The 24,930-nt window shown below is 47.3% G+C and overlaps 3 protein-coding genes across 5 annotated transcripts; 1 reads left to right on the plus strand and 2 right to left on the minus strand.

The window, feature by feature from the left end:
- Positions 1 to 2,545: 2,545 nt before the first annotated feature.
- rasgrp4 (RAS guanyl releasing protein 4) lies at positions 2,546 to 13,517 on the plus strand. 2 transcript variants are annotated; one of them, XM_076146474.1, is made up of 17 exons: positions 2,546 to 3,078; positions 7,495 to 7,670; positions 7,845 to 7,956; positions 8,330 to 8,392; positions 8,475 to 8,606; positions 8,736 to 8,874; positions 9,461 to 9,634; positions 9,816 to 9,932; positions 10,108 to 10,383; positions 10,689 to 10,769; positions 11,020 to 11,124; positions 11,258 to 11,367; positions 11,464 to 11,614; positions 11,718 to 11,754; positions 12,073 to 12,201; positions 12,292 to 12,494; positions 12,677 to 13,517. In XM_076146474.1, exons 1-17 carry the CDS (start codon positions 3,062 to 3,064, stop codon positions 12,785 to 12,787), a joined length of 2,133 nt encoding a protein of 710 aa, XP_076002589.1. In that variant the 5' UTR covers positions 2,546 to 3,061; the 3' UTR covers positions 12,788 to 13,517. The 2 variants fall into 2 exon arrangements, with proteins under 2 accessions (XP_076002589.1, XP_076002587.1); XM_076146472.1 differs by having other exon boundaries at positions 2,547 to 3,078; positions 8,733 to 8,874.
- Positions 13,518 to 13,608: 91 nt separating this feature from the next.
- Positions 13,609 to 22,499, minus strand: hnrnpul1 (heterogeneous nuclear ribonucleoprotein U-like 1). 2 transcript variants are annotated; one of them, XM_076146471.1, is made up of 16 exons: positions 22,410 to 22,499; positions 21,671 to 21,935; positions 20,779 to 21,396; positions 20,380 to 20,596; positions 19,793 to 19,866; positions 19,553 to 19,692; positions 19,349 to 19,448; positions 19,143 to 19,255; positions 18,766 to 19,032; positions 18,528 to 18,650; positions 18,300 to 18,428; positions 16,493 to 16,661; positions 15,405 to 15,671; positions 15,090 to 15,238; positions 14,697 to 14,972; positions 13,609 to 14,574 (listed from the first exon to the last, which is right to left on the minus strand). In XM_076146471.1, the coding sequence occupies exons 2-16, from the start codon at positions 21,900 to 21,902 to the stop codon at positions 14,461 to 14,463; spliced, it is 2,988 nt and encodes a 995-aa protein (XP_076002586.1). In that variant the 5' UTR covers positions 21,903 to 21,935; positions 22,410 to 22,499; the 3' UTR covers positions 13,609 to 14,460. The 2 variants fall into 2 exon arrangements, with proteins under 2 accessions (XP_076002586.1, XP_076002585.1); XM_076146470.1 differs by having other exon boundaries at positions 15,078 to 15,238.
- A 222-nt stretch (positions 22,500 to 22,721) lies between these two features.
- opa3 (outer mitochondrial membrane lipid metabolism regulator OPA3) lies at positions 22,722 to 24,710 on the minus strand. The gene is made up of 2 exons (XM_076146131.1): positions 24,517 to 24,710; positions 22,722 to 23,710 (listed from the first exon to the last, which is right to left on the minus strand). The coding sequence occupies exons 1-2, from the start codon at positions 24,656 to 24,658 to the stop codon at positions 23,382 to 23,384; spliced, it is 471 nt and encodes a 156-aa protein (XP_076002246.1). The 5' UTR covers positions 24,659 to 24,710; the 3' UTR covers positions 22,722 to 23,381.
- Between the last annotated feature and the right edge of the window lie 220 nt (positions 24,711 to 24,930).

Genomic DNA, 24,930 nt, shown 5'->3' on the forward strand with positions numbered 1-24,930 from the left:
TACAACTCCACTGAACCGGGAGGAGGAGGAGGAGGAGGAGGGGAAGAGGGTGAAGCGTGACGCACCGCTGATGCAGAAGCAGCATCTCTGGGAATTCGAGTCTTGAATTTGAGGCGGAATGCTGCTGCTCGACGAACATGCAACTGCAACGCCGCACCACTAGATGGCGACATAGTGCTTGGGATGGTCCTGATGGTTTAACGTTTGCTGGATTTTGTGCTAATAAAGTACAGATAATATTTAGGGGCGTCTGCCAGAGTAATGTGTGCAATTTACTTCGTTGTCAGTTGTGTGTAAAACATTATATAAATCTTGCATTGTGCAGTATAGCTCCACCGAGCGTAATGCTGATTGAACGTGAAGGAATCCTGCACCATCTTGGATTCTGTTACACTCCCGTCACATTATGTCGGGAATTTACGACTTTACACGAGCCTGACATGGACGGGAATTCTCTGAAATTGTTTTGAAGAATTTAAACCGCCCATTAACGTGTTTGTTTTGTCGAGATGTCCTCTGATAGGAACGTTATGGGTGGAATATGCTCCGTCAAGTACAGAGACACCCGGCGGTGGATGAGACGTAACCCCGCGTTATCTTTTCCCACCAGAGATTCGCCAATGCGGAAGTGATAAGAGGTTCTCCACGGAAGTAAAAAAAAAACCTACGAATAATTTAATCAAATGTACATTTAGAGTCGGGGTTATAGTAAAGAGACGGGGGTATGGGCTATGGTTATGAAGCCCTAAAGTACAACTACACGGACATATCCGTTCAAAACAGAGAATGCGCCAAAACGTGCGTCACGATGTCACGTGATATCGGTTGGCCAATTGACTCCGGTTGTCGAAACTCGGGTGGGAACGCGCCCCTGAGTCAAACCCAGCTTTTAGAAACCCAAGACGACACAACAGCCAGGTAGAAGTAGGAAAAAGATCTTGCTCGAATAAATAAGATGTGTTCAAATTAAAAATACACTTTATGGCTATTGTTTTTTTTCTCCTGCCTTAAATTTAAAATCAGCTGATTGCAGTTCTTCCTGTTTTAAAGACGCTATTGCTCAATTCACAGTAAGATTACAACATTGCCAGGAAAGGTTGTCATCTTTTTCTCTTTTTTCCCCCCTCGCGTGCACAGTGATACTTCAGCTTCTTTCTATCAAAATGAAGATAAGTGTAGGCAGTGGTGGAAGAAATAATACCTCAGATTACCACAGTGGAGCAATACACTCTTGGAAACACTCTTATTTTACATTAAATGTGTGCAAGACATAAACTTACTTAACACTGAAAATACACCTAAATTAGAGAGTTTGTTGCATTTGCTGATTGCGACAGAGTGAATTCTATGAATCTGTCTAGACGTCACCGTGTTATTGGGCTGAGCCTGAGACAAAGCAGAATTCAGCTATACATGTTCTTTTCATCCAGATACAGTCATCTTTATTTCATGCTAAATGTAAACTATTAAGTGATAAAGTAACTAGTAAGTATTGTAATGTAAATTTTGGATTTTCATCTCGTGCAAACGTAAATGTGAGTGCTCTCAGGTGTAATGATCACCTGCTCCTCTAACCCAAGTGTCTTTTCCTAAATCTGTCTAAATCTTTTGAGATAATGTCTGAAATGAGGACAAGGCCAGGATCTTAGTAGTAGATAGTAAGTATATGTAGCATGAGGACATAAGGAGGTAAACACTAGTACACTAGTAGAGTACATTTTCTTCTTTCCACCTCTGATTTGAGGTGTTTGGACTTGGCATGCAGAGGCCGCAGGGAGCCACTGCGTGCGTCTTTGAATGCCATATATCGCCCACTCGCTCCCAAACTCTGTGCTTCCTGTAGACAGCAGCCACCTCTGCAGACTCGGGGACATTAATGTCCCCTGTTCGGTCGCCTCTTCCTCTTGGTGTGATGGAACAAGGATGCCTTTGAGCCGCCCTGTCCAGCTGCACAGTTACATTCACCAGCACAAACACTAACTCCCTGTGTAATCAGTTGCCACCCTGAGAATTGACAGAGGGAAGGAAGAAGTCAGGGTGACAGGAGTGATTTTGGGGCCCCGAGGACCCTGGATGAAGAAATTTCATACACATTATAATCCAGCAATGTTATCACAGAAAGCATTGGTTTGGGGTTTTAGATCAAAAAGGCCACATTAGACTCCTAGGCTACACGTAACCATGGTTTTAACATTTCAATGGCTAGATTTGAAGATGTATCAGGATATTAGTATGAGGGATATATAGTTATTCTATATGTTTACATTTAACAATTCATTTCTGATGATTCCTTCTTTTTGCATTCAACCGATGTCCTCACATCACAGTGACATTTACGTAGATGAGACCTATTTTTCTCATTTGATGCTCTGAAAACCAGAGCGGCACATGTCGTTTCCTGGATGACACCGATGGTGCTCAGTTGATTGCTTATCACTATCACTCTCAAAATCTCCTCCTCCTTCCTTTATTGGTGGTGCATTTACTGTATGTTCACTACTTTCACCTCAATGCTCTGCCCTCTCCCCTCCCCCTTCCACACACACACACACACACACACACGTCTAAAGTAATGCGAGTTCCCCTATCTGTCAGAGCCAGTTCCTCCATTTATCTTGTCCACTGACTTGTTTATGCTACGGGAGGACTGACAAGTGAATGACTTTGGTTCGTTCTGGAGCTGGAAGCTGTTTGTGTTTGATTTTGAGCTGCAGTTGTACTCAGGAAGAAGGCGCATAAATTCAGTTTTGTTGCTGATCTGTGATAGACGTAGACAGACAGCAGAGAGGGGGGCAGGCTGAGTGAGATACACAGTGCAGTGATAAGGCGGTGTGAGGAGTGAGGCGTCTAGTTTGGTAGATGACTGGTAGGCGGGCAGCCCTCACCCGCTGCATCTCTCAGCCCTGCGCCCGCTCACACTAGCCTGGGCACATAAACACAAGAGGACACACAGGAGGAGGAGGAGGAGGAGGAGGAGGAGGTGCAGGGTCAACCATGGAGCAGTAGGGAAAAACTCAGATGCCTGAGAGGATCACCAGTGGAGGAGGAGAAGACCTCTGCAATGAACAAGCCCAAGAGGTAAAACTCAAGTCTGGTGCACTTTGATCCACTTGCAGCTCGGTTTCTTAGCAAGCGTTTGCAGTGTGAAGTCTTATGTGTCAGCAGCAGAGGGATGTGTGATCTGTGAGGTTATCTGAGACACTCTGTGGTTTTCTGTGAAGGTTCTTGAGAAGCTGAGAGAAAACAAGGCCAGTGGCAACTTTTGTTTACCGCTCAGGGAGAAACTGTGACTGCTGTTTGTTTGAATCTAACAAAATCACTCAGTTGGCGTGCAGTGAAGAGAGCGTTTGTGTTAAAACAAAAGGTTGCAGACACACACACACACACACACACACGCACACACACACACAGAGAGAGAGAGGGAGACATGCAAACGCAGTCATGGCTCATGTCTTTGACCTGCATATCAGTGAAGAATATCAACTTCTCAAATTGTGTGTGTGTACTGCACACAAACAAGACCTGACATTCAACAGTTGTGCGTGTCTGCTTACCTTTCCATGGAAACATGCTCTGTTGTCTGTTCTCACCGTGTGCTTTAGGTGTTCACTTGTCAATAATAAGCCGGTTCAGTCTGAACCCGGTACCTGCTGGTGTGTTACTGTCAGGGTTGAAGGTCTTATCAAGTTCCCTGGAATGAAACGTTTGCATCTAATGTGATGCTGCGCAGAAATGATGGGATTAGCTGACTCAATTTAAGGTGGACTGATGGAGTTGCCGAAACCAATGCGTCACCCTTAAGTGAACAGGTTCTTTCTTTCAAATTTAAAGATAAAGAAGTCGTTGTGAGTGAACGTGTTTACAAAGCAAGTGAAAGGACAAAATCATATTATCTGTTACTGAGTGTCCTTGTGTGTGTGTGTGTGTGTGTGTGTGTGTGTGTGTGTGTGTGTGTGTGTGTGTGTGTGTGTGTGTGTGTGTTTGTGTGAATTCAGTGTCTCTAAATGAATTCACTCCATTTTCCCTAAAGAGAAAGTTTGTCGGGCTTTGCTGTAATGTTTGTGATGATGAGCACAATGGTTGTCACTTTCCTCTGGCTCCAGTAGATGGATGGCTCGGTGCATACAGATAGATGCGTCCCATGATGCAGAGGGAACAAGAACCCAGGTTGTGAGGGGGGCTGAGAGAAAAAGAGCAGCACACAAACAAGGCCTTCAAAGGGCCCTGGCTTCAATTAATCAATTAAGGACAGAAAGACAGGAATTTGCATATCCCCTGCCTGTGTGTGTGTGTGTGTGAGAGAGAGAGGGAGCGAGAGAGTGGAGGGGGAGAAAGGGGGGGGACTGTAGTTCCAGCCAGAAGTCCTGACACGGATGGGAAAGGGAGCGAGAGGGGGGATTTCCAAAGACAAAAAGGAGAAGCTATTTTGTGAATGGCTTGAATAGAGCAAGGATGAAGGAAGAGGAATAGAGTGGGAGTGGGAGGAGTCAGGGAGGAAGAGGAGGTGTTTCTGAAACTAAACGTTAGAGCAGCGATATGATGGACCCAAACACAAACTCATTAAAGCAGCTTTTGGAGGTCAAATTGTAGGTTCTGCTCACTTTCTGTTTGCTCTAAACTTCACTACTCACTTACTTAAACACAAAGTTGTGGTTCTTGTGCTTTGCTTGTGTTTTTCCTTTTTGTGAGACTTTCCACTTCTGCATTACAGTGATGAATGTTGTAGTTTTTGCTCCACGTCTATCTCACATCTGATACAGTCTTTACTCTCAGTCATAAACATGTCAGGTTGCTCGGGGTTACGGTCAGCAACTGTGCGATCGATTTGGTTTCAAATCGGTCAAAGGTCACGGTCACACTTTCAGACCAAACTTGTATCGACATTGGAGATACAAGATTGTTCACACTCATGCACTTTGATACTTGATTTTGACTTCTTTAAGGCAATTAAGATCATTTTTCCAACTCTCATACGTAAATTAACACTTATATGGTACAGATGCAAGTTCAGGTTTCTAATGCAGCGCTCTTCTTTGTGACTGAGTATTTTTCCATCACCTTTTTAATCATTGTGCATGGATATGAAAAGTTCTCCTCCCTCAGCTGTGATATACGACGTAAGAGCGACTGTTATTTATTTACTTATTAAAAGGAGAATGCAAATCCACCAATAGATAGGCCAGTGGCTAGATTTGCATTGGACTCACACACACACACACTCACACTCTTGACATTAAAGGTTAATTTAAGGCGGACAGGCAAAGAAGAGAAGAGTTTCTCTGTGCGTTTACCTGATCAGCACAGCAGGGAATTTCCTCCATGACATCAGTAACATCTACCCACCGCTTTGTACTGCTGTGTTGTGTGTGTGTGTGTGTGTGTGTGTGTGTGTGTGTATGTGTGAGTGTGTGTGAGTCATACAGAGGTGACAAACTGTACCACCAACAACATAGAGGTGTATCAAAGCACATACAGGCGGGTGTATGTGTCAAACATTACACCTTTTGCATTTTTTACAAGTTAGATAAATGTGTAAACTAATAAAATACTTCTTTCCTGCTTTACTTACTTATTAATTTTGCTTTGTTTCATTCATAAATTCTGAAAAAATCTAAAAAGTCTGTCCTCATTCCTTTATTGCGTCCTTCTTTCCTTCCTCCCTTCCCTTCTGTCTTCCCTCCTTCCTCCCTTGCTTCCTTTCTGGAGCTAGTGGGCTTCCACTCGTACTTAAACTCTCTCCTTTAGCACGTTAGCGTATCCAGTTTGTTATTCGACTGTGGTACAACATTTATAAAGGAACAGATTTGGAGTTTTGACTGAGACACGCTTGTTCCTGTCCTCGCTCGCCCCTCGCCACAGAGCTCCATCACGCCTCTCTCGCTTCTCCTTGTGTGAAGGCTTGGGAGCCATTCAATGATGCTGCGTGCATCTGGGCTGTGTGTGTTTTCAACCCAGTAACCTGCTGGTGGGATGAGGTGAAGGAGAGGCAGGAGAGGGAGGAGGAAGAGGAGGAGGTTAGGCATGTCAGACAGTATTGAGCCCTGATGAGAGAAAGACCTCTGTGTCCAAACCAGCCGACTCTCATCACTGCTTGACCTGGTTTGGTGCACTGATGTCATTTATGGTGCAGTGTGGTTGTTGTTTTGGTGAGAGGTTTGGTGTGTGTCCCCTGTACACACACACTCTGAACTGCTGTCACTGCTATTTCCCCACACTTATCCCAGCATGCATTATTCTTCCTGGTCACCCCGCCGAGCCTTATGGGAGATGCAAACTTGCAATCATACTCTAATTGTGTGTGTGTGTGTGTGTGTGTGTGTGTGTGTGTGTGTGTGTGTGTGTGTGTGGACTAGGGAAATAGGTGACACACAGACAATCAGGCTGACAGAAGGGGATGTGGGTCCGGTCATTCACGGAACTTGTCCTCAGTTCTCTGAAGTGGCTCTGAGTGTTTCCTGGTAATGTCATCATATCAGCTTAAGCGCCGCACAGTGTCTCAGTGTGAGAGGATGCTGGTCATGTTGTATTCAAAAGATGAACACAATGTCAGGTACACACAGTGATCAGGAGAAGAAGGAGAGTCTCACTGATCTCTGCAGGAAAGGACAGCATCACATCTTCATCACAGATTTAAAGCAAAAGTGTGTAGGAGAGAGACGAGGCCTCGCTAAACTGAGCTCTGATCTGAAGTAGAGCCATTCATGGGTTGATGTTGATCTCATCCCCATTCCAGACCTTCGAGGGAAAGTTTCTAATGCAAACATATGAGGATGTGATTGAGAAAGCTGCTGTCCGTCACCATCAGATGAATTGCAATAGAATACAAAGTGGAACTGGATGTTCTCCATAGATTGTTGCACTTGTTCCCACACACACAGCGTGACGTAAAGCTGCATTACAGGACCACATTACATCACTCTGGGTAGCCACACACTTGCAGCAAAAGTTCAATTTTGAGCCATTTACCCTCTTTGAAGTCGTGTTGTTTACACTTTGACAACCAAGGGCGTTAGAAAGAGTTTACAATGAACTCCGAGCCAAGTTTAAACAAGAGAGGCATGTTTCAACCAACGTCTGTCACCAACAACTGTTCAATCTCAGACGAAGAGGTCAGAATTGACATTTGTCTCTTCCGATCTACACCTGTGACTGTAATAGTGATGACTGTACAACATTTCAGTCCCACAGAAGCCACTGATCCCAGCTGGTGACCTATCTGACAGGTGACTTTCCCTACGTCTCTGCAGTCATACTGTCTGCTGGGTGGCTTCAGATGGAGACGCGTGCGCATACAGAGAGTCGGTGTGTGGTTTATACAACGTGTGAGATTATTCTGTCTGCGCTCTGTGGTTTAGCAGTTCTGTAGCAGAGCTTATCAGATCGCGAGTTTCCTCAGATGTTGACCTGCGCAACCTCACAACAACATTGCACTACTTCTTTCTAGATCATTTATGCTCGCATCTCTCTCTCTCTCTTCCTGTCTCTCCCTCTCAGGAAGCCCAATGCGGAGAGTCCCGGTGTGCTGAAGAGCAGGAAGCTCATCCAGAAAAGGAGGAACACATGTCCCAGTCCTCAGGACATCACCCGGGCCCTGCAGAGCCCCAGCTCCGCCCCCAGCGCCAGTGCTGCCAGCCTGGAGGAGCTCGTACAGCGCTGCCTCAACTGCTTCGGTACTGGGCTCCTTCACCCCTTGACTACTTCTCTCTCTCTCTCTCTCTCTCTCTCTCTCTCTCTTTTGGCTGGTGTCTTTTCTGACCTACATCTTAGTGTCACCTTGATTTTTCTCCTTTATCCATGGACCATAAAGCCCCGTGTTCATTCCCTCCTCTGTCCCGTCTGATCAGATTCCGAGGGGAAGCTGTCCAGCCCCAGAGGATCCCAGCTGGTCCACATGACCCTGATGATGCACAGTTGGGTGATGACCTCAGAGACGTTCACCCAAAAACTCCTCACCCTATATCCTCCATTGTTCCTCGCTCTCCCTCATAATAGAGCCGCAGCACGTCCAGCTCGTCTCTGGGACGACGGGGACGTCTCTGTTCTCAGCTTTTTCATTTTCTCCTCCTGCTGAACTCTTTAAGGTCACCAGGGCCTTTGAATGATTATGACATTGTGATCAGAAACACGTTTGTGACTGCCGGCTCTGCACACACACACACACTCACACACTCCCAGTCACATGTCCACTGCGTATTAATCTCTGCGGTTAGGAAACAGGCTTGGCTTTGTTTTGCACTCAAAGCTGATTTAAAGTATTTTTCTGAGTGTTACTGTGATTGTGTGTGTGCCATTACTCCCCGGGCTGCTGAGATCCTTGACTCTCCCTCACCTATAAGGACTGTCCGTCTGACAAACGAGGCCTGAGACGCTCACAGATCTGCCACCTCGTCAGGTTAGTAAACACACATGAGGCTGTAGGTTGTGCTGCTGTATCTGCGGCTTGTAAACGTCTTCCTGTGGTGCTTGGTGGAAAGGCAGTGGATCGGCCAGTTCCCAGCTGTTTTCGAAGCGGACCCCCACCTGGAGCAGACCATGGGGGACCTGTGGGCGCTGGTCAAGTCAGACGGAGAGGAGATGCACTCACAGCTCATCGACACCTCCTGCTTGTGAGCCTTGTTTTGGTTCTTCTCCTGTGTGGAATTGTGTTTTGTGTTACACAACAGCAGCGTTAGTCATGACTATAGATGGAAACATCCTGTTTTTGTCATGTTGTTGGGCCTTTGTGTCCCTAGAAGCCCTCATGAGAACATATCCCAAGCCCCCTCGCCGTCTGTGAAGAAGAGGAAGGTGTCGCTGATCTTCGACCACATGGAACCGGACGAGATGGCCAAACATCTCAGCTACCTGGAGTTCAAGAACTTCTGCAGTGTCTCGGTGAGTCCAGTACACGTCTCGTCGTCATGGTGACCTGCAGTGACATTTGCTGGTTTGTTGATGTAAGCATCGGCTGACTTCCTGAAGTAGGTCACACGACTCCCCGACAACATGCGTGTCAAGTGATTCTAGGAGGATGAAGCGATTCAGGTGACAGATCAGATGAGCGACACACCCAACAACGATTTCATCATTTCCTCAAATGAGATGCTTGTGTGTTTATAACTGCCTGCTGTTTGGAGCTCTGGGGCTCAAGGCTTTCTTTTATTGTTTACTAAATTTACCAAACAAATTCTAAAATAAATGATTGATGCTATTAAGTTCCTCTTTTGTACCAGACTCTACAAAGGCTCTGAAGTTTACTGAAGAATTATCAGTATGCAAAGTAAATTTACATGATCATTGAGTGTGCTGTGGACCACAATGCATGGCAAAAACTAAATGAAGGAGCTATTTGCATGTAGGGAAAATGAAAACAACAAATACTGGAGGTCAAGAGTGCAAAGCCTGATCTTCTCTTCCAGTCAGTTAGGATTTGAAAATAAATTATTTTCTTCTGCCTGACGACTGCTTTCTCATTGGTCAGTTCCTGGACTACCGTTGCTACGTGGTGAAAGGCTCAGTGACAGACAACCCGGCCCTGGAGCGCTCGGTCATGATGTGTAACGGCGTCTCCCAGTGGGTCCAGCTGATGATCCTGAGCCGACACACGGCCCAGCAGAGAGCTCAGGTCTTCACCAAGTTCATCCATGTAGCTCAGGTAAACAAGCTGCAGGAGAAGAGGGTCCAACAACTGGGAGTCTGCCAAGAAATGTCCTTATTTAGCTCCTTTGTAGCTTTGGGGAGCTTCCCCACAATGACTGTGTTGCTGTTCCCTCTCTTCATCACTCGTTCTCCTGCTGGAGTCACAGTCTCACTCGGCTCTCTCTCTTGTTCTGCAGAAGCTGCGATCCCTGCAGAACTTTAACACTCTAATGGCCGTGACTGGAGGCCTCTGTCACAGCTCCATCTCCCGTCTCAAGGACACGTCCAACCTGCTGGCTCCTGACGTCACAAAGGTGCACATTCACACACTTCATGATGCTCAGTGTTGCTTTCCTGCATGTCTCACCTGGATGATTGGTGATGTTGTTTGGATCAGGATGGATGGATGCTGCGCTACACAACATACACTGAGACACACAGACATAAATGAAGACACGTGTGATCGTCTGACTCTATATTGTCCGACAGGCCCTGAGTGAGATGACAGAGCTGCTCTCCTCCCGCAGTAACTATAGCAACTACCGCAAGATTTACAACGAGTGCAGCGGCTTCAAGGTGCCCATCCTGGGCGTTCACCTGAAGGACCTCATCTCCCTCAACGAGGCCTTGCCCGATTACGTGGAGGACGACAAAATTAACCTGAGCAAACTGCAGCATCTCTACAGTAACATCAACGACCTGCTGGCCATCCACAGCTGCACGCCGCCGTTTGAGGCCAACAAAGACCTCCTGCATCTGCTCACGGTAACAGAGTAGCTTCACTAAAGTACTAGACGTCTCTAAACAAATCCCTTCCTAGACATTTTGTATCTACCTATCTTCCTTCCTCCTGACCTCTGGCCTTCATTCTTTTCTTACACAACTTCTCTCTTTGACATATTTGATCTGAAAGCATCACAAATGTGTAGATAGTGAAGTTGTACCTGTACCTTGTATACTTGAGGCCATGGAACCTTTTTAATATGAGTGTATTTAACGCAGGTACAGGTAGAAATCAGGCCTTTTTACATGTAATGAAGTATTTCTCCACTTCTCCACTCATTCTCCAGCTCTCTCTCGATTTATACTACACAGAGGATGAAATATATGAACTCTCATATACTAAGGAACCCAAGAACCCCAAGATCCAGGTCAGTGAAGTTGGAGATTCCTCTTTGAAGCCCTTGTATCTAACAGCATCAGCCTCGCTCTTGCTCTAACCTCTTTTCACACAGGACTGCGTACATGTGGGTGTAACTTGTACTCTGAAACAAAAAGTGCAGGCTCAGTGCATCAAAGTAAACCACATCAGAGTGCCGTACGTTAGGGAAGCGTGTTATGTGGTGGGTGTTTTCAAATGCGCCTTCTTCCTGTCTCATCTGTGCATCTGCCGGTCCGCAGCCTGTCGCTCCAGTGAAGCCCCCGGTGGTAGCAGAGTGGGGTTCAGGGGTCACCCCCAGGCTCGACCCTGACACCATATCCAAACACGTCAAACAGATGGTGGATGTGAGTATGTGACAGCAGCCTACTCCTCCTTTCACTTCCTTATTACTGGGCAACAAAAGCAGAACTGACTGCTGCTGCTGAGGCGCCGGAGGAGTGAGCCTGACTGATCTGACTCCTCTGTTGCCCCCTGCAGTCCATCATGAAAAACTACGACCAGAACCAGGACGGCTATATTTCCCTGGAGGACTTTGAGAAAATAGCAGCAAACTTCCCCTTCACCTTCTGCACTCATGAAACTGACAGGTGAGGAAGCGTAAAGAACACGCCGGACGTCACCGTGGCGTCAAGGGAAAAATTGACTCTTACTCACTTTATTTTTTTGCTATTTTTTAAACCCAGGCAGGGACAAATCAGCCGAGAGGAAATAACCTCTTACTTCATAAGGGGAATGTCCGTGTGTGCGAAACTGGGCTACAACTTCAGTGACGCACATAAGTTTCATGAAACCACGTACAAGAGGCCGACCTTCTGTGACACATGCGGCGGATTCGTGAGTATCTGTTTCCGTGCTGTGTGCAGAGAGCTGACATGAAGTTTGTTGTTTCGTTTGATGTAATATGGCCTGTGTGTGTGTCGTGTTTGCTCCCTTGCAGTTGTGGGGAGTCATCAAGCAGGGATACCACTGTAAAGGTAAGAGGCCCTCCATGAGAACGCCCACAAATCAGTGATTAAGGGGGGGGGTTGATCAATCTGAAGTATTTCTTAGGAGCCATCCATATGATGAAATGAAGAAGTAAGAGTTTATGCAGCTTTAACTGAGAGAAGTATCATATACACTGAGTTACATGCAGTATATGGCCGCTTATGAAGCTCAAATTGTTGTTTGGTCTCATAACTCAGGGATCACAAGCCCTAAAAACATGAGGAAGCAGACTTTTGATCATTTCATTGTTATTATAATTTGATGTTTATTGTCTCTCTCTCTCTTTCTCTCTCTCTCTCTCTCAGCCTGTGGTATAAACTGTCACAGACATTGTCGTGATTTGGTCAGGATGGAGTGCAAGAAACACAAAAACACAGGCGGCTCCTGCCCCTGCACCCCCGCGCCCGACTCCAGAACCAAGGGCCACAGCTCCAGTATGTCCTTCATCTCACACACACACACACACACACACTAATCGACCTGGCTCCAGTCCAGCAGCACTGATGCCTCGTGTTCCCTGCCAGGTTCAGAGGAGGATGCCTTTGTTTTCCCACATAGTAACGACACAGAACACAACAGGTGCACTTCCATTCAGAGCAACAACACCGACTGTGACTCAACACTGTCGGACCGCTCCACTCAGACCGACCCTGGGGTGTGGACGCCGGAGAAGAGGAACAAGAGAGCAAACCATCACAACTCTCTGCCAGCGTCCCCAGACGGAAAGGTGAGACAATCAAAGGGAGAAGTCTTCCTCCTTCAGCAGAACAGAAGGAATGTAGGAGATGCTTTCAAACAAATACAGGTCTTAGTCCCTAAAGACAACTGTAACTGTTCACCTACTGAAGCATGCAAACTAGGAAGGTTCGAAGCTGACGTGTGCCCTCTGCCCTCTGCCGTGTTCTAAAGGTCATCAAGCAGCCCCAGAGAGGCCGAGGATGCTCCATGCCCGTCTTCTTCCTGCAGGAGAAGATGGAGGAACTGCATCTCTACAAAGACAAGAGCCGAGAGCCGGACTGAGCCTGGAGCCTTTCCACAGCTTCACACAGACATCACAACATCCAGACACTGCCAAGTCTCTGACAAACACGTGCTCCACTGGTGATGAACTGATACAGACTCTGAGTGGCGACGGACAGGAGATCACACACCAGCTGAAGAGAAATGGACTCCTTGTGATGCTTTTTAAAGTTATTTTTGTCAACTTTTGTTAGTTGGACCGTCATTGTTTAGGCTCCTCCCACCTCTTTGTCTCTGGAACAGGTGCCTCACTTCTTTGGTGCTCCAGCGTGTAACAGCATGCAGTCACACACTCCCCTGGTGTAGATAGACGTACAACAGACGCAGGGTTGGACATTAACACTAACCACCAACCAAGTTCTGGTCATTTCTTACTCCGGCAGCTAAACGTGAAGGTTCTCCTCCGTGAATTTGAAAGGTGAACCAGCTAATCTCAATGTGTTTGGCTGGTAAACAGTAACAGCGATGTCTGGGAAGCCCTTTCCTGCTCCGACGGCGTATTTGACTTTCAAATTCCTGCTGAAGTTCACTCAGTTCACTGCACTCACATTACACTTTAGGTCCCAGGACTGCCAGGCGACCTTACAGCTCCATATTGTGTCATTTTGAATCCGTTGTGTTGCACCTGATGTTGACCTGTGTGTGTGTGTGTGTGTGTGTGTGTGTGTGTGTGTGTGTGTGTGTGTGTGTGTGTGTGTGTGTGTGTGTGTGCGTGCGTGCGTGCGTGCGTGCGTGCGTGCGTGCGTGCGTGCGTGCGTGCGTGCGTGCGTGCGTGCGTGCGTGCGTGCGTGTGTGTGCAACAAAGACAATGACCTCATCACTTTGAACAGGCGTATACAAGTGGATTTATTGTATAAAGACAAGAAAGCTTGGGGGTCAGAATTCCATTATAAGATAGAAAAAATGGTTGTGACAGAACGGGATTAGACTACTGGACTCAATGGACGACTATTACAAAGTATAATAATAAAAAAAAAAGGAAAAACATATCTGCACATACATCTAAAGTCAACAAGAGTGGCAAAAAATATTCAAAAGAATGTTAACGATTAAATACTACAGCATCAAACACCTATAAAAAAATGTTCTGCAATGTTGAGTTTCTATCAAGAATAAGAATGAAATGAACTGAAATGTGCTCAGCCAGAAAACTGGAAATAAAAGCAACACAGTGGAAAAGAGGGGCGGTGAAGGTAAAAGCATGCCTTTTTGTTCTCGCTTAAGCTTTTTCTCAAATTCCAGCTGAATTATTTAAGCTGTCGGGTTGATGTTTTTGTTTTCCTGTCCCCGTTCACGTTTTCATCCTACGCGTTCTAAAATATACAATTAAGTCTTCAATCTGTAGAATCTGGGGGGGGGGGGGGGGTTTGAACTTCAGACATCCGCATTCAATGCAAAAAAATGGACGACATTCATGATATGCTCCGACCGTCTAGCACCTACCATGTCACGCTCACTGCTTAGTAAGACTGCTTTAAGTAAAAAAACAAGACATCAAAGTGTGTGTATAGGTTGTGTACACAGATGGGGAATGAAGCTACGGAGGCAAACCGGACAAGAGACAATCATGGTAGGAGACTAAATGTGGATCTGTACAAATCAAATCAAGGAGGATGTGAGTGGGTGCAGGTACAGACGCAGGGCGGAGAGGAGGGGGGGGCGGGGCCGTGGCTTTACTGGGTCCCAGAGGAGCCCTGGTTGCCCTGTCCAGAGTAGCCGCCGTACTGGCTGTAATACTGACTCCACTGGTTCTGGTTCTGGTAGTACTGCTGCCACTGCTGAGCGTACTGCAAGAGACAAACAGAGAGAGCAAACGGCACTCAGAGCGCTTTCTGGACTGTAACAAACACCAGAGAACAGATTAGACTCATAAGAGAGAGCCTGATGCCGGCGTTAGAGCCTGAAGTACCTGCTGGTATTGCTGGTTGTAGCTCTGCTGCTGCTGCTGCTGCTGAGGCTGCTGCTGTTGTTGCTGCTGCTGCTGCAGCTGCTGCTGCTGCTGCTGAGGCTGCTGCTGCTGCTGCTGAGGCTGCTGCTGCTGCTGCTGTTGGTGGCTGTACGTCTGTCCAGTGGCAGGTGTCTGGCTGTAGCTCTGGCTGTACCCTGGGTACTGGTTGTAGTTGCTGTAGTAGTTCTGGTTGTAGTTGCCCTGGTTGTACCCCTGGCCGTAGCTCTGGTTGTAACCCTGAAGGATAAACAAAACGTATAATACGACCGAAAACACGACCAGAAACTTAATGCTGCCTGTTCTTAAATAAAGCCTCAAATCGGAGTAACTTAAAGGACATACAGGATTTTCTACCTCACTGTATCCTCCCTTGCTGTATGGGGCTGAGCGGTTGTAGCTTCCTCCCGACTGCTGGTTGCGGTTGTATCCGCTACGTGTATCGGAGCCTCCGTCACGGTAGCTGTTACCCCAGCGGGGCTGGCTGTAGCTGCCACGGCTGTAGCCTGACAAACAAACAGTGAACAAACTTCATGTTTAAAGTTCCGTTATCATAGAATTCACAGCCATGCAAAGCAATTCTGTTTACAAGCTCCTACTACGATAAACTACACAGACTGGGCTGTACTGAAGCAGGTCATGTATGAGGACATCAGGACTGCGTTCCCTTACCTCCTCTGTAGCCACTGCCTCCGTCCCCACTGCGGTTCTGGTAGCCACCGCGGTTGCCATCGCGGTTGTCGTATCGCTGGTAGCTACCGCCACCGCCGCGGCCGCGGAACCCGCCCTGCCTGTTGTCAAAGCGTTTCTCGGGCGGCGGGCCGGCCTTGCGGCCGTCGTCATTGTACTGCTTCACCAGCTTGTCAGCTTCATCCTGCTGCAGCTCAGCGAACGTCACAGCATCCAGGAAGTCGCAAGACTCAGGGAGAGTAAAGTTGGCTTGGAGAGTGAGAGAGAGCCGAAAGCACGAGAGGAGGAGGAGGAGGAGAGAGAGAGGCCATCCAGCAAGAGAGGGATGGAGACAGAGAGGGAGAAAGATAGGGGTGGGGGTGTAGTGAAGACCAGAGGAGTCACACCACCGGAAGACAAAATGAACAATAGTTAGGACCGCACAGAGGCAGAGGGCATCAGAGAAACATCAGAGCAGAGAGATGACAGCAAAATGGCAAAATGTGTTTGGTGGGGTAAGGAACAAACGTCACCTCCAGAGGAACATGGAGGAGACATTTGTTCATGCAAACACAGGAGGGGGAGACTTCAGTAGAGGGGGAGGGGAGGGGGGGGGGGGACAAAGGGGGACAACTAAGGCGGGTGAGGACAGAGCACTGCAAACCAACGACTGCTGAGGTGAGAACGCTTACAGATTAACTTTCAGCCGTTTACGTTGGTGCTGGAAAGTTTGCCAAGAGAGTTTGGAAAGAGGGGGGGGGGGGGGGAGATGATGAAGATGAAGATGATGATGATGCAATATTAGCAGTAATATTGCATGACCTTAAACGGGACCAAAGTCTCAGTTTGCAGTGCGTGAAAGAGGAAGCGGTATGGCAGGTGGGCAGGGAGAGGGCAAAATAAGAAAGAATCAAATTCATATGGACGCTTTAAATAAAGTCCAGGGCTGAAATCTGGCCAAAGGCTATGATGGGGGGGGGAGGGGAGGGGAGGGGAGAGGGGAGGGGCATCTTCCAAGTTTGATTTAGAGACAAAAAAACATAGAAAAGGTAGATCTGGTGTTTGGTTTGTTGTTTCCATAGCATTCCTACCTTTCATTTCTAATACAGCATGATCGGGCACATCCTTCCCCTGCTCATTGGTTTGCTTTAATGTTCGTTCTTTTAAATCCTCGTCCGTGGGACAAATTACAATAGCCTTGCGTTGAAAACCTTCAAAAGGACGCATTTTTCGTCTCCTTGCTGATCCATATACATTTGTCTAGCAATGGTGACAAGAAAGAAGTAGAAGCTTGTTTGTTATTGTTTACTTGTAAACGGCTTTCCACTGGAAAGAAAGCTGGAACCCTGCAATAATGAAGTGAGAGAGGTTTGGCTTGGGTGTCAGTCTGTCTACGAGTTTTTACTGCGTTACTAACGGCCTCTCATCACTCCACACACACTCACCTCGTCCCCGTTGTGTCCACAGCGGCTGCTGGTTTTAAGTCCTCGTGACCCGAGGGCGACCCCACCAGTGTGTTCACTGCACTGCACAACTTAGCTTCCAGAAAATCAGGACCAAAAGTAAACAAAGAGAAATCTAATCGGCGTCGAAAGGAAATCACGCAGCTAGTAAACCTCGACTCGTCACACGTTCACTCGTAGATAATTAGCCGTTGGTAAATAATTAAGTTTCTTGTCGAGCTCGTTTCTCCACCCATGGTCCATTACACACGGAATTCTCGACGTGTTCCTTCTTGCACAGAAACAAGGAAACGCAAACGACGAAGGCGACCCTGCGTCCTGACGGCTGAAGCCCCTGACACAACCTGACTCCACACACACCAAGGAAACAAGCCAGCAGCTAAACTTCCCTCAGCTTAGTCACCGTCGTGCGATTGTGAAGAAGAATAAAAGTTGGAACTGTAAACGTTTCTCTCCTTTCCCTGGTCACTGCTGAGGTCTTCATTGCTTGAAGAGACAAAACAAACTAGCTCCACGTGTTTCTCCTTACGGCCTCAGACGCTCTAAACCTTCTCGACGCACACCTACATCTCTCACACACACGCACGCACACACCCTCTGCCTTTGTTCAGCGCGCCAAAAGAAACGCCTGACTGCACCGTTTACAAGTCAAACACGCTGATCCACTTCCTATCTGCAGGTCAGAGTCCACAGCACGTCGGCTCAAACGCAGCTCACTTCTCTGGTCTCTCACTCTGATGGGGTCCCCGTCACTCACCTGGACTCCTTCTGTCCCCGTACGAGCTGCGGTCCCGCTTCAGACAACAGACAGACAGAAACAACCCACCTGCGGATACTCACAGTTTCCAAGGACAAACCCAGATCCACTATCAGGCCCACCTACCTTAGTTTAACATGTGATTGACCGCCGGAGCCTGAAAAGCTAAAGCGGGGTTACGTCATTACTTACCTCCGGGATCAATTTATTTTAAATACACACTCAACAGTTCCATGTATCTGACTTAAAAAACGGCTCTTTTAAAAAAGCCATCAAACTCTGTCTTATGGAATTAGCAACGGAAGGTGTTTGTCTTACTCACCAGTCAGAGCTTACTTGTTTCTCAACATCTTTACATAGTCATGGTTTACTTGTACATTGTTGAAAGAATTCACAAGACACACAATACTGTATCATGACAGGAGAATAAGCATGTGCAAGTATACGGAGGGATGAAAACATGAGAGGTTCTGTCACGTATGAGAGCCATTAAGCATTCGGTTTTACAATAACATGACAAAGCGAGTGACAAGAGGCTGAGCAATGCTTCTTCTACTCTATAATACACAGAGCCCCCCTGAAAGATAAATAGATAGGCCATTAGAGAGTGATCATCAGGGCACATTGACTGACTGTGGTGTGAGTATGACAGAGTGTGTGTGCGTGGGGGCGCAGTACCTGGTCCAGGATGTAGTTTCGTCTCTTGCGCGCCGCGATTTCGATCAGCCTGTTCAGACACTGGGTGGCCTGCTGGATCAGGATGTCCCAGCGCCCGGCGTAGTTCCTCTGTCGACGCAGACCCATCACCTGTGGAGCAGAGGGAGGGCGGGCGGGCGGGAGGGACGTGAGATCAGAGCGGGCAGGATGTGTGGTAATGTCAGGGAAGTGTGCCGTCGGCTCACAGACCTTCATCTTGTCCATGATGGCGTTGGTGCCCAAGATGTTGTACTTCATGTCAGGGTTGCTCTCTGCGTGCTTTATGGCCCAGGTGGTCTTTCCACAGGCAGGCAGGCCCACCATCAACAAGATCTAGACGTTAACAGAGAAGGAGGCGGCTTCATTCCTCATTCTACACCTTTACGTCATGATCATGCAGGCATTTATACGACAGGTCAGCTGCTTCACCACATAAGCGCGTCTGTACCTCGCACTCGGACTTGTTGGCCGGCCCCTTGGTGCCTCTGATCTTGTCCTCCATGCTGAGGTTGTGGATGTAGGTGTAGCCCTCTGGAGGGGGGAAGTAGGGTTCCCGCCTCTGTCCAAAGTTGAACTCCACGGCGCAGTTCTTCACCAGAACGTGAGGGAAGAGGGCGCGACCTGCCAGGTCCTCCTTGGTGGTACGGAAAGCCACGTCCAACCAGACTCCATTCTTAGAGTAGGCCATCTGCACCTCGTCACCGCTGTCAAAGTCCTGAAAGTGCAGGTGAGACCATTTAAAAAAGAGAATTGGTTGAGCTTTAACAATGTCCTGCAGGTTACATGGAGTGTAAGAGAGAGAGAGAGAATGATGCTGCTACTCACTATATAACAGCCGATGACATCATTTTCACCAAACTTCTCGGCGTAGTCTGCAAACTTGCAGTCAGAGGATTTCTTTCCAGTTCCTCCGTAACCAAAGGAAAAAGCCTCCTCACCTGAAACGAGACAGAAGGAAACTTATTCATTGTTCTCTCGAGGCCCTAAAGCCTTCATTTGTGCCAAACAGAGCGTCGCTGCTCCAGACTCACCCAGCTGAGTGCTGCAGTTGTTGAGGGACCAGCCGATTCTGACCACGTGTGGATCCGGCTCACTGCTGGGCAAATGCTTCACAGGGATCTCCTCATTGATCTAGAGAGGGAGAGAGGAACATTGAAGAACACCAGCCTGCCTAACAACAGACCCAATACAATCACTGTGATAAACAAGTGATGGTGTAAGCTCATTATTCACACCTTCATCTCGTAACACACGCGTCCCTGGGTGACCCCGTGCGTCGCCCGCGCTCCGGCCCACAGGTAAGCAAAGCCCTCGATGGTCAGAGGATAACCGCTGTAACGATCCCGGGACACCTTGAAGTGCAGATCGCAGTTGTCTGAGAAAAGAGAAGGATTGTTTAATTCCTCAAAAAACGCTTACATTCTTCACAAATAAATCTTTACTGTTGCCGAGGTGCGTTGTAACGTCCTACTCACAGGTGTCGATTGTGACGAGCGTGTCGTCGATGTTCTCCTCTTCATCTTCTGCGGGGGGCTGTGGAGTGCGAGACCTGCAGACAGGTGATGATGATGTGAGTGCATATGAAGAGTAAAGTCAGTCCCTCAGCAGGAGACAATAACACTGAGAAAACAGCTGAATGGGTGAACGTCAGTGAAAACACAGTAAAGCACAGAATGTTATGATTCACTGGGTGATTTGTGCAGCGTAGCTTCAGTGTTTGTTGGCCAAAGTTACTGGACTCTCTGCAGCATCGGAGCTCAACCGGCGCTCCAAAGTTACTTTTATGACCACATTAGTTTTTCTGTGACAGGGGTTTGCAATGTAAGCTGCCCACTTAGGCTGTAAACCCAACAAGAGTCTAGACTTCAGATTGAAAGCGAGAGGCTGCTGCACGCTGTGTCAGCAGTGTCAGCTCACGCTCTGCTCCAGATTTAAGAGCTCTCTGTGCACAATTAGGCACAGAACACTCAGGAATCCTGATTTGTAACTCTAGCTACTTTTTTCTCACATCCCTAATGTCAAATAAAAAGTATAAAGTAAACTAATACAGTTATGAGCGTACCTCTTGTCCTCGCGGTGCTCGTAGTAGCCGTAGCTGCGGCTCTCCTCGTACGGCCTCTTGCGTCCGTACTGTCCGCCTTTCTCTGACTCCGATTTGACCTGGTCGCCCTGCCAGGAGCCGTCCTGCTCGCGGTGACGTTCTTCCCGTTCCCGTTGCTGTCCGTCCGCAGCAGCCTCGGTGTCAGCTTCGGTTTTGACCTCCACTTTGACGTCTACCACTATCAAGGAGACGTGATGGATCAGTGTTAGAAGATAACACACAGAACAGAGCGTGTGCATGTGTGGGTGCATTCATTCAAAAGTTCACACATCAAGGTGGCACATGCCAAGCAGATACAAAATTTAATCCAAAGACGCTGGAGTAAGAAGTGGTGTTGAACACATGAAGTTAAACATTCACCTTGTTTGGTCTCAGCAGACACCTCAGCCTCCATCTTAGCCTCGGCCTCCGCCTCGGGCTCAGGCGCCACTTCTGTTTTCTGCATCTCTACGTCTGCTGTGAAGTCCGGCACACCGTGACCCGAGTCTGAAGACAACTGGCTTTCTAGAGCGCCACCTTCTGCCTCCTCTTCCTCATAGTAACCACCTGAGTCCCTGCACTCATCTTCCTCTTGGGGGACATTGGCTGCTACCTGGGGGACATTAGCTTCAACTTGTGGGACATCATCTTCCTCTTGAAGAACAGCATCTTCTTCTTCTTGAGGGACATCATCTTCATCTTGAGGGACATCATCTTCCTCTTGGAGAACATCATCCTCCTCTTGGGGAACGTCGCTTTCTTCTTGAGGGACGTCGCTCTCCTCTTGAGGGACGTCGCTCTCCTCTTGAGGGACATCGCTCTCTTCTTGAGGGGCATCGCTCTCTTCTTGAGGGGCATCGCTCTCTTCTTGAGGGGCATCGCTCTCCTCTTGGGGGGCATCGCTCTCCTCTAGGGGGGCATCGCTCTCCTCTAGGGGGGTATCATCATCGTCTTGGAGCACATCATCTTCACCATCAAAGTCCTCCGGTGGTTCCACATCTAAAAGTACAAAAGTTTAATATTCAGAGATGGAACCAAGCGCAATGCAGTTGTGTGATCACAATATTTGAATTTCTCATTTTTAAATGTACTTTTCACAGACTTAAACAGACCAATTTAACTTTTTTTTAATTTGATGAAACTTCCTGTGGAGAACACAGCAACTCCACTAGAGTGAACCTGTGACCTTCTCGCTTTCAGGCCACCGTTGGGGCTGTGGAGGCTGAAAAAAGCTCCTTTAACTTAAGGCCCAGCAGGTTTCAGGTGCACTCACCTTCAGACTCTTTGGTTTCCTCTCCATCGTCTTCATCACCATGGAAGTCGCGGCTGTAGTCCTCCCGCTGCTGGCCGCGCTGCTGCTCCGGAGCATCAGCCTGCGCGTCCGCCTCCAGCGCGCCTCTGAGCCGCTCCACCAGGTCCGCCTTGAGGCCTCTGGTGTCCAGGCCGCGGCGCTGGAGCTCCTCTTTCAGCTCATTGACTTTCAGTTTCTTCACGTCGACACTCATTGTGTTTAAGATTCTTGTTCTTGTAGTTGTTTGCTGTTCACACAAAGCAAAGGGAGGACGATGAATAAACGCTTCACTTTACGGTGTGGGTCTGTTGCGCGGCTACTTGCTAGTCGAGCGGTTCGCTAGGCTACCAGTGCTAAGCTAACTGACTGATTGTTGCATTATTACTGCACCTGGGCGAATGCAAAATATTAACAAAGTTCTTCTGAAATTCTGGTCGATCACAGCAATATGCGAGTGGTCCGCAAACTGAAACTACAACTATAATATTTGGCAAAGTTCGCTACAGGTTAAGGCTACGCGGCTAACGATAGCGAAAGCATCTTAGCCTAGCGTTACTTTATGTACCAAACAGAGAGGCAGAGCGACTAAGTGCAACAACATGCACGCTTCCAACAAACTAATTCCGTTTCGCATACAAACCTTTGAAGCGATATATAACCTACCGAGTGTATAATGCGGTTATGACATGTATTTTGAACAAAAGATAAAGTTGCGGCCTACCTCTTCTCACGCGAGTTGCGCGGGTCAACTGTGATACAAACTAGAGTGTTGCTCGCTATTGCCCCCTAGCGAGGAAGTCCAGAATGACGCCACCTCAAAGCGGAAGTTAGCCGAGATAGGCACACAGATGTTTACATCCGGGTAACTAGGCTTCCTGTTTCCAAACTAGCAAACTAATCATGCCTTACTTTGACATATGCGTTTGATTTTGGGTTATTTCGAGTAATTATGTCTGTATGTACTGATTTGGTCTGTAATATATTTAAAGTTATGATATTTTTCCAAATTCAGTTCAATTCATTTTCACAACTCTTGAAAATTGAGAGACATATGCCCACACTCTTCATGTTCAGCATACAATCTGTTTATTGTAAATCCTCCATTGACATGTCATGACCTGCAAAATACACACACCAGCAAAGGGATTCACCACATAAACAACACATGACATGTCTGTGATGTCTTGGATGGGGGAGAATATCCTGAATTCAATCCACTGGCATGATCAACACTTTGCTGTTTTGTCTGTGCTGAAATGTCACTGATGACCCAAATCACAAAAGCATGATAACCAGAGCAAGAAGGTGACAGGCTCATCCCAGTATTTTTAAGTACTTAAAATCCACAAGAAGAAGCTGAAGCACAAAGATATGCTGAAATCTTATCAAATATATTACTTTAAATGTCACCTCTGCCTTGTCAGTTTTTATTTACAGTCAGTTTTGTGGTGCACAAGCAAAATAAACCATAGAAATACACTATGAATATCATAGCAATCCCCTTCACAATTTCTTGCTCAAACATGAGCGAGTGTTGGCACCCCAAATCACAGCACACTGGCATGGTGACGCCCCCTCCCCCCTGCCTCTGTGGGCCGGGGGCATGATGTGTGACACAGGGCTGCTGTTAGGTTGCACATATTGCAGTACAATGTTGTTCCTGTCCTGTGCATTTAGCAAATAGAGAATTTGATCATTTGTTGGTGGGAACTGGGAAGGACAACAGCAGCCTGTTGACCTCTCTCAGCTGGGCATCCATAGTCTCTGAGCTTAATGTTAACTCTGCTAGTTGACTTTGTAGATCTGTGATTGACGCAGTCAGCTCATCTTCTTTACGGCGAGCGTTGGAAGCCTGCCTGCTGTATTCCAGTACCATACAGCCGCCGCCAACGAGGAAGATGATTGCCTCTCCCAGCAACTCTGCGCCCAGGTCTGCTGCCGACTCCTCATTCAGTGGCTTTATGGTAGAACCCCGAAAACCCATGATCCGCATCTTTGTTCTCATCTCGATCCAATGGTACACTGTCGGGACGAAGAACAAAGAGGATAGTTGACATTATGTCTTCAATTTTAACGTGCTCATGCTTCTCAGGTGATCTAGTTATAGATACAGTTCTGACAGTTATAAACATACGAGGACATATATGGATCTGATCACTCAGGCTGTATTTGCCCATATAGTATCATATGCACTTTGCAATGTTTACAAGATGCATTTTAAGGCCAATTGAGGGCCAATATGAACGTATTTCCTCATAATCTTCTGAATAACACAGTAACCAGCTTTGTCATAAAAGAAACGAAAATGTCAAAAAATAAATCGAGGACAACTGCATTACTAAGTCTATATGAAATTATATTATTTGCTGACGTCTGGACAGGATTGATCCATTCAAACATTCTTCCTTATGAAGCACAAATGAATAAACACATTTATATAACAATGGCTTTTGCTGTCACTGACATTGTTGAGGGTCGGTAAACTGATGGATCTGTGCCTGACGATCAATAAGCTTTCACTGATCGCAGAGCTTTGATCATTTCCATTACTTCACTACATAATCTCCATTATTAATCATTAACTCAGTTATAGTATAATGTGAACAGTGTGCGTGACAGTGTTCGAGGCTGAACACAAACCGTTCAATGACAGACCGAACTCTCCCTGTGACAGTTGGCTCTGCTGCTATTGGTCAACGCCGTCAACGCGGGGACATGATTGGCTGAACTGTTTCCTAAGCTACAATCCCATTGGTTGTTGGAGGCTGTCCCACCTTCTCCTAACTGTAAGCTAGCGGTCATTAGCCGTCGTTAGCTCGGTTACTCACGCTGTGCCGGCGGCAGACACACGTAGTTCTTGAAGAACTCGCTCCTCCGGGCGCCCGCTTTGATCCGGTTCGCCACGGGTTTGCTCATCTGTCTCACTCCCAGGTACAGGAGCTTGGCGATAGGGAAGGCACCGACGACCATCTTGGCGGAAACCCTTCACCACCGAGGGGCGGAACACGTAGATGTGACGTAATGACGCCGGTTAAATGATGGACAGCTCTATCAGAGATCCGCCTCCAGTTGTGTCATTGCCTTATGAATCAAATTTCTCTGCAATAGCGTCAACACAGGCGTAAATTCCGAGGGTCAGATTAAAGTGTGACCTTTCATTTGAGGCGTTTGTCCCCATAAACTGTGATGTTGTGACATTATCCCGGAAATGACTCCATTTAGTGTTTCCATCAATGCACACT

This window comes from Genypterus blacodes, unplaced genomic scaffold (assembly GCF_046128005.1).
Source record: "Genypterus blacodes isolate CSIRO-AG114 ecotype Tasmania unplaced genomic scaffold, CSIRO-AGI_Gbla_v1 ptg000032l_1, whole genome shotgun sequence".
In the NCBI taxonomy this organism is placed as follows: Eukaryota; Metazoa; Chordata; class Actinopteri; order Ophidiiformes; family Ophidiidae; genus Genypterus; species Genypterus blacodes.

Bases quoted from the DNA above. Each gene is read 5' to 3' on its own strand.
- opa3 (XM_076146131.1), bottom strand. From the start codon at position 24,658: ATGGTCGTCGGTGCCTTCCCTATCGCCAAGCTCCTGTACCTGGGAGTG. The intron at 23,711-24,516 runs GTGAGTAACCGA...TCGTCCCGACAG, and splicing joins GTGTCTGCCGCCGGCACAGC to TGTACCATTGGATCGAGATG.
- rasgrp4 (XM_076146472.1), top strand. The intron at 8,875-9,460 runs GTGAGTCCAGTA...CTCATTGGTCAG, and splicing joins AGAACTTCTGCAGTGTCTCG to TTCCTGGACTACCGTTGCTA. The intron at 11,755-12,072 runs GTAAGAGGCCCT...TCTCTCTCTCAG, and splicing joins GCAGGGATACCACTGTAAAG to CCTGTGGTATAAACTGTCAC.
- hnrnpul1 (XM_076146470.1), bottom strand. From the start codon at position 21,902: ATGAGTGTCGACGTGAAGAAACTGAAAGTCAATGAGCTGAAAGAGGAG. The intron at 16,662-18,299 runs GTACTGCGCCCC...CACCATTGCTAG, and splicing joins GAAACTACATCCTGGACCAG to ACAAATGTATATGGATCAGC. The intron at 14,973-15,077 runs GTATGTCCTTTA...TTTATCCTTCAG, and splicing joins ACAGTGAGGTAGAAAATCCT to GGTTACAACCAGAGCTACGG.